This window comes from Malaya genurostris, chromosome 2 (genome assembly GCF_030247185.1).
Source record: "Malaya genurostris strain Urasoe2022 chromosome 2, Malgen_1.1, whole genome shotgun sequence".
In the NCBI taxonomy this organism is placed as follows: domain Eukaryota; kingdom Metazoa; phylum Arthropoda; class Insecta; order Diptera; family Culicidae; genus Malaya; species Malaya genurostris.
The window spans coordinates 218,692,361-218,710,073 of NC_080571.1; the positions used below are offsets into that span (position 1 = coordinate 218,692,361).

The window sequence follows — 17,713 nt, forward strand, 5'->3', positions numbered from 1 at the left end:
CGATCAATTATATAGGGCTATCGAGCGATTACTCGCGAAAGGATGCGGATGAATCTTGTGTCGGCATGATATCAGGTCTTTTTTTAAGTAATGTGCAGTCACCAGGTCCTTTTGTTTCTATCATCGTTGTCGAATTTTCCGTTCCAGTTATCACTTTGTATGAAAATCATTTACTCGAGCCGAAAGCAGACATATCCATTTCAAATCTGCATCTTCGTCAGGATCCTTCAAAATTTGTAAAATCAGGCACACGACTAGTTAATGCCAGGTATGGTGTAAGATGTACATACATATAGTAAACAGACAAACCGTTCCACGGCCAACCATTTCCAGCGGTGGTCGGTCTACGCATGGGTAACTTTCGGTAGTCGAACATCAGCCATCACATCACGGTCACCGCAGCATAGCCAGACTTTCGGTTCTTGCGCGCATAGTACATAAAGAAAGATAAGGAAATCGGAGTGGTAAGGAACGAGGGTAAATGTGTTTTTTTTTGCTCTCGGACTTGCAGCGCCGACGCAGACACACGTCACCCGACCCAACGGCAACGGGTTGTCCGCCCGTGACACCCACCGCCCCAAACCAAAAACATTCGCCATCTCGGCCGTATGGCGTATTCGCATCAGTTCACAGATCGGGGAACTGACCGCCGAGTGCCGAGTCGGTCCAATCGTAAGTGCCCGCGAGGTTAACTTATCGTTTTCCTTTGTTTTCCGTTTATACATGTTTTGTTATTCTATAGACGGAAGATAATTATGGTTGTTCGAGAAGCGGTTTTATCTCTTTCGGCTGTGCCTGGCAAACTCATAGTAATCAGCATACCGTGGGGGCTCCAGCCTTACCGGTAGCAATGGCCGGTAAGGCGGTTTGTTTTGATGGGGTGCAATTCGAAAATCCAGCTGTTGACCACCAGCTAGAGCCATTACAAAAATGGTCGGCGTTTTTGTTTTTGCTAGATTACTTGTGTACGTATTTTCTCCAATTGCTTGCACTACTGGAAAGCAATCAATAGAAATGGAGTGCTAAATTAAGTATTAAATACATGCATGAAAAGTACAAACATTCGGAGAAAACTGTTTGTGGTAATGAAAATTATTCATCATAAATTTGCAGATATTCTAGTTTTAGTTAGTTGAACTCTTTCATTGAGATTTCGAGTATCCTTCAATAAAGTATACAATTTTGTCATTCATCCGATATTTCTGAACGAGACGAAGACCCAATACCACACGAGTGCGTCTGCGATCCACCGTCGGAAGTGATTTGGTTTATTCGTTTAGTCCGGTTCACCCGAAACTGGTTTGTTTGGTTTAGCTAAATGAGGCAGAGTTACAGCGATGTTGGATAGAAAAAATGTATTGGTTTGTTGGTTTGATACACTAAAGTAAATTTTAAAACAAATGTATGATTTGTGGATATGACCCTGGCACGTTTTCAGTAATTCAAGGTGAAATTTTCAGTAGCAGAAAATACCCATGAATAACCGAACAAAACAGTTGTCTGAACCTTGTGGAATCAAACAAGAATTTATGACAAAATCTGTTGTCGTGTGTCTAATTTTCTTGATCTCGGAGGACGGTTTTGATGTAACGAGCTTCAACATTCCAATTTTTACACCCCGGTGAGCGACCAAAAAGGTTGAAGCCGGGGTAGAATAAATGATAAAAAAATTCTTTTACGTTAGACAGGAAACCGAACGTGGTGACCAGTGATTAGTCTCTAATCGTCATTCGCCAGGAGAAGTCATACTGGAAATGGCATTTTAAAATTAACTTTACAATTGGATGAAAACATGTAATGACACTAATATTTGTAGAGAGTCCTTTTCCGGTTCAGTACTGGTTTGACTCGCACCATGTGCAGATCTGCGCCCGCGCACTTTTCTGCTTTGAGTTCGTCTGACACCACAGAGTGAACGGACTTGTTGGAAGATTTACTTTGTGCATCGCACCGACCAATACACAATTGATTTCATCGATAGTCAGTAGCATTCGAGCAAAATGCGCTCAATATTATCGAACATTTTTAATAAAACCGCCTTTCTTTTACATACAATGTAATTGATGGCATTTGTAATAAAAAATATGTTGTGTGTGATGGTTGGGCGGATATGTAAGTAGAGTCACTTACTCGTATTCCGTGGGAATAAAAGATGCTAATATATTCCACACATAAAACACTCCTCAAATATAACAACTACAAAATAATAGTTGTCTTTTTGAATTTCCCGCAATAAATGTTATACAGTAAAACTTTTTAAATAAATCTACGCACGGCACAGCGGAATAATTAAGATTTTAAACACAAAAACCAAAACACTTTTCGTTTATTCTGAGACATCCTCACGCTGGAAAATCTGGACTATTTATTCCAATAGTTTTTTTTGCTCGAGATATATAGTTTTTTGTTCATTTAAAAATAAGCCGATTTCCACAAACATAGATTCAATTCTGGGTTAGTATAATACCATACGAAGTTCCAGAATTTCATTCGGATCCGACTCCTGGTTCTGGAGTTACAGGATGATATACATTAAAAAAATGATAATATTTTATTTTCTCTATGATGGTTCAACTGATTCCGCAGAAAGGCTATAAAAATTCCTGATTATAACTCGAATCCAATTTTCAGTTCCGGAGATAAAAGGGTTATTAGTGAAATAATGTCAATTTCAATAGTATCTTGTTCATAAGTAGCGAATTGCTTTAAATTGGTTAATACATTTCTCTAGTCTACAGATCATGATAGTCGGTGACCAAATAAACTCATCCGATCAGTTGTATCGGTAACAAGTTTTCATTGCCGGAAGTACATGAAATAGTGATCAAATTGATTGATTTTTATGAAATTATATTCGAAAGGAAACTCTTACAATCTCATAGATGACTGTTAAATTTTAACCGATTCCGGGTACACTGGTCTCCGGATTTCGGTTCCGGAAGTACCAAAACTAGTGGTGAAAAACTCCAAAGCTCACATAGTGTTTGCGCAAACGTCAAACCCGATTTTCATAATAAATTTAATTCATATCGTTTATTTATACCCGGCTTTAACCTAGTTGCAGTCATTCGCCGGGCGATTGTCAAAATTGCTGAATTTTATCCCAGTCCGACGATCGGTTCTGGAATTTGTTAGTTTTTACATTTTTAAACCTTCATAGAACTAAATATAGCAAAAAATCGTAAAAATTCTTCTAAATTGGATTCAAAACTGTTTTAGTTTGTAGTTTATATTAGTTGATGTTTCAATGAACCGAATTTTTCTGTGCCGCTCTCCAGTTTTCGGTTCCGGAAGTGCCGGGAACAGTGGTCTCAACCATTTTAAATGCAGCTCCCTTCATTTTCTCATATGATAGAATAGATTTTCATTAACTTAAGTGTTATGGTGTTACGCAAAAGAAATCTTCAAAACGGATTCCTAAACTTCTATTGGATTCATAATCCCCGTTATTCTGAATTCTGTATTTCGATTGATTCGGAATATTTCGAATGCGAAATTTTCTGTAACTGACGTAACCGACAAAACGCTTTGTTTGGACGTGAATACGTCCTATTTTAACATGGGGCGCGTTTGAAAAAAATTACAAGAATGAGTAGAACAGACCCTGTCAGCTTAGAGCGAAATCAATTTTCAGTTCAGCAACGCCATCGCACGTCATCACACTCAACAATTCATGTCAACTGCATGGGTGCGCAGTGCTGCTATTTTGGCGCGCACGAATTTGACGTTTCTCTCCCCTACTTCTATGTACGAGATTCGATGCGGACTCGCCTGAGGGCGCCATGTTCGCAAAAAAGGATGTTGCCAATGATTTGTTCGGGAAATGTGAGAGCTGGATATCTTGTTAATATGATGTCTTTGGTAGAACTCAACCGTGAAAATCACTTGTTTTCTACTTCACACGACAACATAATTTTTGTTCCATGTCATCGGAAATATGGTCAGCAATTTATGATAATATTTTCAGTAGCCTGAGATAACTTCAAGAAACCCAAAATTGAATTCTTCCAGAATGTTTGGTTTCAACCTCAATTCCAGATACAAAACTAAGTTCAAGAATCAGTGCATCTTTCAGTTCCAGAATCCAGATGAAAATTCTAATTCAGGTTCGCAATCAATCAATTTATGAGAACGATTATCGATATTTGTTGTATATTGGAAAGCGTTCATGAATCATGTATTTTCTCGTATTGACGTCATCCAGTTATGTCTTTGACATTACCCACCCGTTTTTTTTACTGCTCAATTTCATAGACGGCTCAACCGATTTCAACAAATTTAGTCTCGTTTGAAAGCTACTATTGATCCATTGATTGAGTTCGCAGATCAAACTTCTGTTACTTCTGGTACCGGAGATATGATGTAACCGACAAAGCCCATCATTTTTGTTCACCGCTTAATTGTCGCAGAGATGGCTATTTTACTGAGACTATTACGATGGAAGTGAAAGGCATCATCACACTACTAGGAGAATTTAGAATATCGTGCTATCACATTAAATAAAGAGTTTAGATTTTTAATACTATTTCAACAGACGCTTATGGTATTATAAGACTATTCATTTGAATATAAATTTGAGAAAATCAGTTTCAGTTTTGACGTGAATACGCCTTACTTTACTATGGGGCGCCTGTTCAAAGGTCTCTCTGTTTAAGAATGAGTAGCAATTTATGGTAAAATTTTAAACAATGTGAGATAAGCATACAAATCCTTAAAATATAGTTTTCTCAAACTCTTGGAAAAATGAAGGAAAATTCATCACGCTGGCTTGTCTTTTTTCGCACCCGGAAGACGGTTTTGAGTAGTACGGTCAAGTAGAACCTGGGATCTGATCCACCTGACCTTTAATTTAAGATGTAGAATTAAGTTTCTTAATTCAGTTTTAGAATTTATTTTCAGATCACAGATTCAAAAGTTGAAACTAAGACTCTGGAACTCAATCCTAATTCTAGATTCTGGAACTCGATTTTTTTACTGGTTTCTTGACGGAATTTTCGATTTTAGAATTCAATGACTTAACTGAAGTTAGGAATTCTTATCCAGAGTTCTGGATCAAGAATTTAACTGAAGAAATTTAGGATAAAATTCAAAATATAAATTCTAGTTCTGCATTCTGGAATAAAATTTTAAATCTGAATTCATTTCTAGAATTCAGGTTTAGAATTCAGAACCTGTATGCTGGAATTGGGTTCCGAATTCTAAACCTGAAATCTGGAACTTGATTTTGGCACTGAATTTAGCTCCCTTATTCCGGTTTAGAATTCAAGTTCAGAATTCAGTTCTGAAATTGATTTGGAAAAAGAGCTCATTTCCAGAGTTCTAGAACTAAATTTATGAACTGATTAAAATATTCCCAAAGAACAATGCGAAGCTTTCCTCCATTGAGTAAGTAAATCTAAAAAAAAAGCAACTAAAACATTGTTTGTTGCATTGTTTCACTTTCATTCGTTCAGTGTTATTTGTGTGGTAGAATATGTTTGTTGTCAATAAGTCGTACTTCAATATAAACGTACCGTTACAATTATGATAGCGAAGCGGTTTAAGCTGCAAAAAAAATTTGTTTGAGAAAGCAAAGTGAGCACACTTTAAGAGTCTTTGACCACGATTTCCCGTACTTCCGAAAATGAGACCGGTCGGTTCGAGTCACTATTAACTAGCAAGACCTACGGATTGGAATTTTTTTGTTACATATTTGAACAGTTTTTATGTCGTCTCTTTAAACGACGGTTTTAAATTGCAGGGTGGCAAGTGGATTGCCGATTTTAATTTTCCGGTTTTCCGGTATGCGAGATAAAAATTCCCGGTTTTCAGAATAGGCCCGAATCGCCTTTGTTTTGTATTATATTAAAATATTCCTCGGATTCAAAGTTTAAATAGAAATCCATGTCAGAAACACTATAATAAGCTCGCTAGTTGAGGAATGAAATTTGTTTCTGGTATCTTGATATGTAAATAGAAAATATTCATTATTACAAGTGCACTTTATGCAAATAGCCTTATTTTAGTCATCCAGGGGTTTTTATTATAAGTAGCCGGTTTGTGTTGGTTGCAAATAAATTTATAAGAAACAACTCTTCTCCCGTGAAACCGATTCCCTCTAACATATACGATAATTTGAACTTGAGTGACACAGAACAAAATTTCTCCAATATTCTTAAAATGAACGCTGGTAGCTCTAGAAAACCAACAACAATCTATGTCAGAAATTTCAAAGCATTTCGTACTGGTCGTTCCTTCCGATGAAAGTGAAAATTTCAGTTCCAGAAAAATAACCAGAAAAATAACCATTAAGGACAAATTTTTCAGAATGTACTTTTCACTTGTTTCTCGTCAGTTTTATTTCCGATCAGCCCAACTAGTTCAACTTCTATTAGAAACCCTTTTACAATTAATTAGGTTCTGACAGATCCATGTCACATTTGTAATGAACCGATTACTAAAACAAACTTTGATTCAGATCATCTACCAATAACATCCAGGATTTCAAATAAAGCAATGATTAATTCAATTAGTTCTATGTGCTACTACCTTATAGATAATCGGTTAGGATACAGATCTGATACCAAAAGCAATGTGAACCATAAAATTGCTTTGGTAAATTCGGCTGATATCGAAACAGCAATAGAATCATTACATCAATTGAAATTAAGAGTCTATCAGTTCCAAAATCTCAAACTAAGCCTAATTCTCCTATCAAACCAAACCAAATCAAATTCTGAATCTTTCTTATTCTGAGTCATATTCTGATAGGTTCTTTACTACTTTACTTTATCGAACACTCCCTGCAAACAGTGGATAAAGTGAAAGTCGACCACTTTTTCACTTAGTGAGTCGTATTCAAAACAATATCTCACACAAATATGAGCATTACAGAAATATTTTAGCAATGTCATCATTGCTTAAACAAATTATGATGAAATTGGGGCAATCATTACCAAAGTTTAAAACAAATAGGGTTCTTAAATTTTTAAATAGTTTTATTACACTTTTTTCCGATGAGACTTTGACAATAATTTTGCAAGTGTTTTTTGTAGTTATTCTAAAGCTTTATAAAAATCCAACAGAAGCGCTCAAATTATCCTTATTTTTCACTATGAGCACTCGTTGTGTTGTTCTTGATAACAACTAGAAAAACTCTAATGCTTTCTGATTGATTTAAAACTGCCATTAAATTCTAAAAAAATACTATAAGACTTTTTTTTTGTTTTCATTATAGAGGTTTTAACCTTAAGGTCATTCGTCCCTCAGGGTCAGCAAAACTTTCTGATCCTATTGGCGATGTTGGGAATCGAACCCAGACACAGGATGCGTGAAAGGCTTCGACTTATACTACCATCACGCTATACCTGTCCCCATAATAGACCTTGTATGGGACAATAAAATGTTCCAAAAATTTTACTGAACTTTTCACTGAAACGTCAATGATATTGCCTTCTGCTTTTCACTTGTTGGTAACAAAATAAGATTCAGAAAATTATTACTCATATTTGGGTTAGTAATATTGTTTCCGGTTTTCCCGACTTTCCCTGTCACTTGCCACCCTGAAATTGACAAAACTCATCATCTTATAATACCGGACAAAAAATCGGATTGTAATAAAATTAAAATGGTACCTATGGTACTGGAAGACCTTTCGTTTGAATCTAAATTTGAGAAACTCGGTTGAACATTGAGTGCATATTTTTAGGGGTTTTACTGCTCATATCATCTGGATGCTCCGGAACTAGGAGCCGGATTCTAATAAAATTCTATACCATGCTATGGGACCAAAAGATCTTTTATTTGAATCTTAGAGTATGAAAATCGGTCCAGCCATCTCCGAGAAAGTTGATTGATAATTGATAGAATTTCCTTGGTAAGTTCTATAATGGTTCGTTCAACTAATAACTAAAGAAAAGTAAAACGGTACACTTTCATCTTATGAAAATCGTAACTTGTTAAACATGTTTTAAATTTTTTATAGGGGAAATCTTTTGTTACTACAAAAAATTTTAACAACAATTTGAAGAAACCCCAAATTTATATTTGACAATTCTTGTTCCATGCAGTGAATCATGAAAGTATGTTAAACTCTCAAATTGATAGTTTCGCCACCAACGGAATTCAATACTCACTAACAACAGCACAATCCTTATCGCCTCAAATCAAGCCGGGAGTCGACATACTATCTTTTTTTGCCTTGGTTCGCCTAGTCTACCCGTGTGGTGTGATTTCCTTTTTGTTTCGGAACACCAAAATCATTTCCCGGCGGCGCTTTAAGCCGCGATGGTAGTGAATTGTGTGTTGCCCACCTCGGCTGCATTTATCAGTCTGACAAGACTAGAAAACCCTTTTGATGTAGGCGGCTTCACGTGAACACTGTGTCCAACAACAGCCGGTGACAAGGGATCGGTCGGTCTCGAAGTGTGTTCGTACCGTACCGTACCGAGCACCGGGCTAGACAGGACAGAGCAGACCGACCGTGTGGCTGGAATATGTAGCGGTTTTGAACACATCGCTTGGAGCGGGGAGGTGGGGAACACAACATCACGATAAAATGAGGAAGGTGTCCCCGCGGAATGGCGAGCTCCGTGCTCCGTGCCTGGAGAACTCGGACAATATTTGCGGGGAACTGTTGGACAGATTTTAACAATTTTCAATCGATTCCGTACTCCAGACAGCAACTTGTTGAAAAAGCGGCGATCGAAAGAAGTTGAGCCGTCTTTGTCGGCATGTCGAACAAGTGACAGAATCGATTGCGATTTATTAATTATCAGGTCAAACAGTGTTTGATAACCACGCGACATTCGACTGTTCTGAAGTGTTGGATGCTTTGTGAAGAGGCCGCTGTATGAGCGAAAAACACTTATGTTCTTTTAATTTGCAAGTCGTGTAGGATTTTAGCGGCGGGAAAGAGAGAAAAGATCAAACTTACCCGACATCGACCCAAGCTCGCTGGAGTGATTGTTATTGCTTATACTACTGTTGTTGTTGTTGTTGTTATTGTTATTGTTGTTGCTGCTGCTGTTATTCTGATTGGTGTTACTACTAATGTTGTTGTTCGGTTCCACACTTTGTACCAGACTGTTGTGGGTTGACTTTTCCAGGTTGTCGTGGTCTTCTTTGCAGTACAAGGCGCCCCCATCCCGTAACGCGAATTCGTCTCCTGGAATGGTTCGTAGAAATCTTGATAACGATTCTGCGAAAATGGTGAACAAATACTGGAAGCCTACCCGGTATCAGTTGCCTCGTACAAGCGGAACACCGAAAGCACTCTATGTGGTAGATTTTCGTTTTCGCCCGCATCACGAAGTCGTTTTTACTAAAGAAGTTCCCACACTTATCACATTTGGCACCGAATAACCTGTTGGATAATGAAGATAGTGGAATCAATTACAATTCACCCCTTTCATTTATTCGGAAGGTTTTCCTGAATCATTCCGCTATAGACCAAGGAAGGGAAGAACGTTCGTTTCGGAATGATACAGGGCAACTTTTCGAAACTGGATATCATCAAAGCCACCGATAAATATGGTGTTTCAATCTTACCTAACATAATCTCGCTTACAGTACGTCTTGCCGTCTCTCACAAAGCAGGTACAGTTCTCATCCAGGAATTGTCGGCACTCCTGACACTTGAGGCAAGCCGCATGCCATTCGAGGTCCGGTGCTACACGGAGGATGTACTGGTCGTGTATTTGGCCTCCGCAACCGACGCACAGCGAGAGACGTTCTTTTTCTGTAGACGAAACAAAAAGAAAATGTGGATTATGTAATATGCATGTGTAATGAAACATTCACAAGAAAATATGAAATAAGGGCTTAACTTAAAACATGAAATCATGTTTAATCTAGTTGGTATATTAAAGGGTAAAAAGACATTCGTACAACGGAAAAAAGTGCTTTCGGAAGGTAGAACATTTTCACAATAGTGTTACAGAAAGTTCCCCCCCCCCCCCCCCCAACCCAGAAAAGAGCTGGAAACCATCTTAACTTTTCCTTCAACTGGGTAAGGGATAAAACGCGGTGGAAGTCGTGTTATGCCGTGTAGAAGCGTACAGAGCACGTGAAAACCGAAACTGTAAGTGTTTTCCACGTTGAAAGAACGGAAGAGATTTTTTTTCATTCAGCTCACTTGAAACTATATTATTGGAATTGGTAGCATTCGAGAATCGTCAAATCCTTCCTCCCCGAAAACTCAAGAAATTATTAGGGGAGACCGGGGTTAAACCGGACAGCTTATAAACCAGCAATTATTTCGATCCATAGATTGGGTTTGTAAACACGCTTTCATATGACAGACAGACGTCACTTAGCTGGAGGTTGAGACCCGGGTTGGGGGTTCAATGCATAGGGCGCTGGTCTTGCAAGCCAGTTGCCGTATGTTCGAATCCCGACCTGGAAGGAATCTCAATAGCAATAGGATCGTAGTTCTAGTCATGCAATGATTCTGTTAGCTATAAATCGGCTGCGAAGTCTGTTGAAACAGAAAGGTCAAGTTCCACAAAAGGAATGTAATGTCAGGACTTTACTTTTTAAGACGTCAGTTTCACGAAATATTGTAAACAACAGAGATTCCACTTGAACATTCACGCTCGTAAAGGGGTGGGAAAGGGGGGAAGGGGGGAAAGGGGGAAAGGGGGAAAGGGGGAAAGGGGGAAAGGGGGTTCGAAATGATGATAAAATTATCATTTTTTGGGATTTTTTTTTCAGAACTATAGATTTTTAAATGCTTTGCATGACAAAAATCATCATTAGAAAAAAAATTTTAATTTTTTCGTGGAAAAATATTGATAAATAAGTCGGTGAAGAGGTATTTTTGAGAACGCTTCTTAAAAATCATGATTTCCGGTGTCCACTGTATCTCAGCGTAGACTAATCAGAAGTGAACAAATCAGAGCAGCATAGTTAGAGTAGATGTTTTTCTAGACCCAAACGATTCTGTTTGATTTTTTTTAAATTTTCGGTGGTTTTTAAAAGTCAAAACTACGATTTTCACGAAAAAATCGGCCGTTTTGTAGCTAAAAAACCTTTCCAAAGTAACAAACAGCAAAAAGGAAACATTGGAGTCGGGTTTTATATATGTAGAAAGTGTGTGCAAAATTTGAAAAAAATGGTGCAGTAACTAGTTTTTGAATGACGATGGACACGGACTTTCGTGTTCAAAGTTTTTAGTCTATAAAATCATTGAACACCATTTTCATGAAATCATATTTTTCTTCTATAATTTGTTATAATGAAACATTTCAATCATGTTTTGTCAAGTTTGTAAGTCAATCGAAGCCGGAATCTTGGGCCTTTGGCACCCCCATTGTATTCGTTTTTCATTTTTGTGTGAAGCTTTATAGTCCGATTTTGCCCTATTACGAGTCCGGTTTTGCCCCGGTCTTCCCCCATGTTATGAAACCTCTTTTTTTTTAGGGGCTGAGGCCAGTAGGTCGCGTAAAACCACGTGGCTCGCTGTGCGTATTACATTTCTCTCCATGCTCTCTCGCAAATGTGCAAAATGGCTCTCGTTGTGGCCGGGTGGCCAAGAAAGTTTTGATATTTTCGGTTACAAGTTTGACTACATCACATAAAATCCAAGAAAGCTGCCGCTGGTTTGGCAGCATTTTTGAGCCGATTTTATTTCTCTCTCATGTTTCGTTACGTTACCAGGGAACTAAAATGGCGCCGACATAGAAATCGACTTACCTCCACAAAAATAACTTACACTTCATTTTCATCGCGACCACATATATGTTTTTATGCACTAATCGCATCTAAATTAAATTATCTAGATAGATTATCAGGATAGATTTTTGATCCATTCTTTTGAAGGCGAGATATTCAATGAACAAGTTCAAAGTTGCCGTTTTCAGCTATGCAATAGAAAAAAAAACTTTCCCGACCGCTAAAGTCAAGCAATCATTCTGAAATTTTCACAGAATAATCAAAACTAATTTTCTAACAGATTTTCAGTTGAGTTTTTTGATATTCGTCACCGTTTCTGAGAAAATCAGATTTGAAGCGTGAAATAGCCCCAAATTTTGTTCGATAAATTATATACACACTTCCATGTGTGAGTCACCCCCTCCCCCTGCGAAAAATTTTCTTGGATACGCGCCTGCTCCTGACCAAACTATAAGAGCGTGTTCAATAGCTTGAGATTTTCTACAGGGTGCTCCATCTTTTATGTCGGTATGTAAACATTGAATAACTATGAGAAAAAAACAACCGATTTCTATAGGTGATGTGTTTTTATTCAGTTTGGTTCCTTACAATTCCCAGTTTTTGAAAACAATATCAATTAAGTGGCCATTTTTATTAGCAATTAGAACATGGTTCCTTTTTTTCATGGCAAAATTGTACCGACTTGATGTTTCCAAAACATATCTGAAGTAATCGCTCGGTTAGTAAATGTGAAAGTTATTCAGCGTTTACATACCGACATAAAAGATGAAGCACCCTGTATATTAGCTGGATAATAATTCTTAAAACTTGTATACCATTTTGAGGTTGCCAGTTTCTTTTGCTATAGTGCCCAGATTCAAAGTCACAAAATATGCATCGAAAACTAGAGATTACTTGATGGTAAACAAGAAATAGAACAGACGTGTTCGATAAGTTGCATCGCACAGAAACTTCAGTACTAATTCTTGATTTAAATATATTTTTAGACACATAAAAATCTCAATTGTCGTAAACATAGTTGAATAAATGGCAACATACACATGAATGGGTGTTTATTTTCTAAAATAGGTGTGATGAGTTGACAGTGGAAAGAGTTCTACTCTTCGGGTTTGTCCCAATTAAGCAAAATAAAAATATAATAACAACATTTGCTTCGTTTTTTATGTAATTGCGATTTAGCCGTTCGTTTGTCACCTGCAGTGCTCATTTTTTTCACCGTTTACAGGGTGCTCCATCTTTAATGTCGGTATGTAAACATTGAATAACTTTGAGAAAAAAACGATGTTTCGGTGTGAAGCGATCCATGACAAAAATTTCCAAAACATATCTGATGCAATCGCTCGGTTGGTGAATGTGAAAGTAATTCAGCGTTTACATACCGACATAAAAGCTGGAGCACCCTGTATATGTCTCAGAGTCACGGTCACAGGGTGTCCAGGTTCCAATACTTCTCAATATGAGGAAATTGGATGGGTTGAGGTGAAAACCACCATGGTAACAGGGCATTCTATTGTGTCTTGACTCTAGTGGCAGCTAGCCAGTTATTACCAAAATGTGAGTGCTTTAATGAATGGTAGTAAGCCTTTTTATCAGGCATTCTTCCTTGCGAAGCTTTCAGTTCAAAGAATTATTCGTAGCGAAAACAAGAGTTTTGTGCCCGGAACTTCCAATCGCTTGACAAATTTGAAATTGTTTTATGGAGTTACAACCAAAACAGGCTTTGAACAGTACCCACACAAAACTTTTTTCCGGACAACCGACTAAATTCGATTTTTACATATGGTTCGTTGTTCATCAGTATGCAACCTACCACATCAATCAATAAGTCGTGTGACACAAACAAACACATTCTTTTGCCAAAAATCGATTCTAGTCTTCAATGGAATCTCCTAAAAGAGATTTTGTGGAAGGATTCGTTTTTTGCCTTAAAATTGGCTTCACATTCAGCAATTTCTTCTTCATTTGAGTTGAATTTCTTACGGGTGAGCGTTTTTTCAGATCAGCGGATAGCGAATAATCACTGGGGGCTAGATCTAAACTATACGGTGGATGAATGAGTAATTCGAAGTGTGATCCGTTCAAGTCAACGATCGTTGCCATCGACTTGTGAATCGATGCATTATCTTGGTGAAACAGTGGTTTTTACTTCGTCATATGAGATCGGTTTTCCTTGATATGTGCATTCAAACGTTCTAACAATACTATATAGAATTCGCTTTTGATTGTTTGTGCTTTCTCGAGATAATCGATGCATCCCAAAATGCTGAAGTCCTAACCATTCCAACTGACTTTGGACGCTTCGGACGTTTTGATTCCGAAGTGAAGTAATGGATCCATGGTTCATCCATTGTCACATACCGGTATACACATCTGATTTATTACTTAAAATATTGCCAAACACTGCTCAGAATCATCAACACGTTGTTGTTTTTGATCGACTTTGAGTAAACGCGGCACCCAATTTGAAAAGAGCTTTCTCATGGACAAATGTTCATGCATAATAATAGTAAAAACACTGCCTTATGATATCTTTACGGCCTCAGCTATATCACGCAGTTTCGATTTTCGATTAACTCTAAACTAATTCGTGAACTTTTTTGATGGTTTTTGGACGATTAGAATGTTCACCATCATCGGTGTCTGTATAGCAACGTATAGATTCAGCAAACCAATAACAAACGATCCTTTTCGATGGAGCAGAGTCTGCACAGATAAAAATATTTTTTGAATTTCCATCATTTTTCGTGCACATATTTGGAGCAGAAATTTGAACCTAAAATTACTCGACAGTTCTTTATTTTTGAATATGCTTTAGAAGCGATGCTAAGCATTTATTCAAAGATACAGTCTTATTCTTTTAAATATCAATGCATTCCAATTTAGTTTTACTTCGATCATGGTTTTCAATCAAGTTTCAACTGATGTCTTTAATATTATTTTTGATTTACATGTCTTGTAACACTTCCGAAGCCATTGATGATCTTGTGCAGTTTTTTTTTACCAAGAAGCAATGAAAAACTAACACACTAAACTGTTTTGAGTCCATTGTTTTGAAAATTATAAAAGTCGCTTCACATAAATGCTTCCTTTCTGTTTTAATCGACCAAAATCGAATTAACCTCTAAATAGAGATTTCAAATAATTACGCTTTTATCTAATAGGGGAGACCGGAGCAAAAATGGTCACTTTTGGTCCTGCACAAATAATAATGGTCGAAATGTTATACACTATTCGAAAGCTACAACCTTCAGTTGAAACACGCATTTGGTGTGAGGTATTTGTACCTCGTATACTGAGCGGAATCTGGCTCGGAGTGGACCGAAAATGACTAGTAACATTTTGACACAGGAAACAATCAGACATGGCCAAATATTGTGTGTAAATGAAATTATTTGGCCTTATTGATCTTATTGTTTCGTTCGTGAGAAATTTCACTTTACCTTAAAATTTGCTAAAGAAATATGAAAAATAATGGGAAAAATATGTTAAATAAAAAGCAATTGTTTTTGAGTTTTTTGACTATTTTGTTTCTACGTACTCCAAAATAATGTTGAGTTCAATAAAATCAGTAAGTTTTTGTAAAACAACAACAACAAATTTTCGACCCATCAAAAAGCAAAAAGTGGCCATTTTCTCCCCACCAGTTTGTTTGAAGTTTCCGAAGCCATAAAACAAACAAAAACTATTTTATATTGGAATTACCAAGAATTTTTTTGTCACAAACTTTTTCGTTTCCCTTTTCCCTCGTCTCTTTATCAGCTCGATGGCAACTAATTAGATCTCTGTCGTTTTTAGACATCTTGTTCTTTACCCCGTTTTCCACAATATTTACTTTTCTTTCATTCTTTTCCGTAACATAACCATCACCGCCCACGGAAGACCGCTCCAGTCGATGACCAGCATGCAGGCCACCCGTCGGGCCTTCGTAACCTGGGAGTGTTTCTCGCGGACCCACACGTACCGAAGGATGCGGCCAACATAGATATTAACCAACGCCATCTGGAAGACTCTCATGCTATATTCAATTCACCGGCCACTGCCGATCGAAAGCTGGATTTTCTAGAATATGATTTATTCTACAACCCAAATATTCTGAAACTAGAAAATTTTATTTTGGCACAAAAACCCCATTTCTGCACTCACCGATTACTGAGCCTCAGCCTGAGTGGACGGCATGACAATTTTCGATGATAATTTAAAAAAAATCGTTCTTCAAAATAAACTAATCAATATAACAATAAACGAACTGTCAAAATTGCATTCTGCTTGGATCCAACAGTTAACGATTTTCTTTCTGTTAGTTTATCGAGGGAGTGTTTATGTAATTCCCTGATTTGAAAACTCTGCTCAAGCTGCTGAAATGTTATTGATTGAATTTCCATGAAAGTTTTACCCCATTCCACTCCCCCATTTCTTCATTGCAACATTTTCTCGAACAGGCAGTGGTTGCAAAACCGTCGGTGACGAGGCGACGGTAAGAGGATCCGGTCTGTTTCGTTGCTGTGTACAGCTCAGCTCAGCCAGTCAGTGGTTGCAGCTTCCATCATCATCACTGGGGAAGACGGATGTGTTTAAATCCCGCTTTAATGTGCTAAAGTTGGTTGAAGGCAGTAGCGTGTGGCTTCCGTACTTTAATACGAAGTTTGTGGTGTATACAATTTTCATGTGGGTTTGTATGTCTCTGTGTGTGTGGGGGGGGATGTTCTACCATTCTACCGGGAGCTACGACGGTAATCGGATCCAGACTGGATATAGATGTGAAGCTTAAAGATTCGGACAGGATTATATTTACGGTTGCTTCAGGCTAGATTTCTTGTTTGGTATAGCGTTTGATAGTCGCATTTTGCATTACTTATTGATCAGATTCAAAGCCAAAATCTTCTTTAAAATCAACAACACAACGAAATGGGTGTTTTTTTTCAATGAACGTCTGAACAAATTATTTCTTGTTCAAAGTTCCGCTGCGAGAAGAAACCGGAATCTAAATTACTCTCGATGGAGTTGTTTAAATAGGGAACAAAATTAATCTCTCAGGTTCAGATAAATGTTAGATTAGCTCACATTAAGATCCACTGGAAACGTTTATCGCAAAACATGATGAGTTATTATAAGACTAATTCGCCGTAGTGCGCTGCGCTCTGGTTTGCGTAAATTTTAACAAATTTAGTACCATTTGTTTTTCCGGGCAAAGCCGAAAGAAAAACTTTGCACGCTCTTTCTTACCTAATTTATTCAAGCCAAACAATTAATCTCAAATTTTCTGGAAGTTTCAAAAGCGAAGACCCGAAAAAAACGCGGCGAATGTTATGAAAAGAATTATCTTCAACAATCTTAAAACGGACATGAATAATTTATATAGGCGGAGTTAGAGCGTGTTTCTTTCCTCTCATGGCACACACTGAGTAAATGCGGTGCAAAATGTGATGTAGAAACAGCGTGAAGCAGCATGAAGTGCTGCTCTGTTTCTCGTTCGCAGCAGCAGCAGCAGCAGTAGCAAGCGGCGATCCAGTTCTGCCCAGCATGTGTATTCTATCTCTCTTGCTCCGAACATAATAAACATGTTTCTTCAACCCAATTTCCCACCCCCTGGGAACGCATGCACACTCGTCAACACACAAACACAGCCAACTGCGTCAGCCGCCCCAAGAGACTGGAGTTGGGTTGGTGTTGCGCGTATTCGCGTCATAGGCTGTTGTGGTATGAGTTCTTGGAGCGCGAATACTAGCAGAGCTCTAACTTGGTGTTTGTCCATTCGCTGGTTCCTACCAGTACAGAGGTAAACGGAACTCGCATAAGGCACGTAACACTACGCGAAGCAATCGAAATAGAGCATAGAACGGGGTCCAAGATACCCTAGAATAGCTGTTTGTAGTGTCGTTGGTTAAGCAATGGTGGAAGAAGAAATTGTGTACACTGGGGAATACAACACGCCTTGAGAGTGAAGGAAGGACCGTGTCTGCGCCCCCTCGCCATCAGTGGCTAGCAGTCCTCTGTGCCCCAAACTGCAACCGTTTCAACCGTTTAGATTCGCTGCGAACATTTCGACTTCGTATTTGCTGCG

The 17,713-nt window shown here is 38.0% G+C and overlaps 1 protein-coding gene across 2 annotated transcripts in view; it reads right to left on the reverse strand.

The window, feature by feature from the left end:
* LOC131427626 (insulin gene enhancer protein ISL-2B) overlaps positions 1-17,713 on the reverse strand; it is a 135,022-nt gene that overhangs the window by 20,536 nt on the left and 96,773 nt on the right. For both annotated transcript variants that reach the window (XM_058590998.1, XM_058590997.1), the window contains exons 2-4: positions 9,529-9,718; positions 9,213-9,343; positions 8,915-9,145 (exon numbers count right to left, since the gene is read on the reverse strand). In XM_058590998.1, coding sequence (XP_058446981.1) covers positions 8,915-9,145; positions 9,213-9,343; positions 9,529-9,718 — 552 coding nt within the window. The remainder of the gene's footprint in view (positions 1-8,914; positions 9,146-9,212; positions 9,344-9,528; positions 9,719-17,713) is intronic.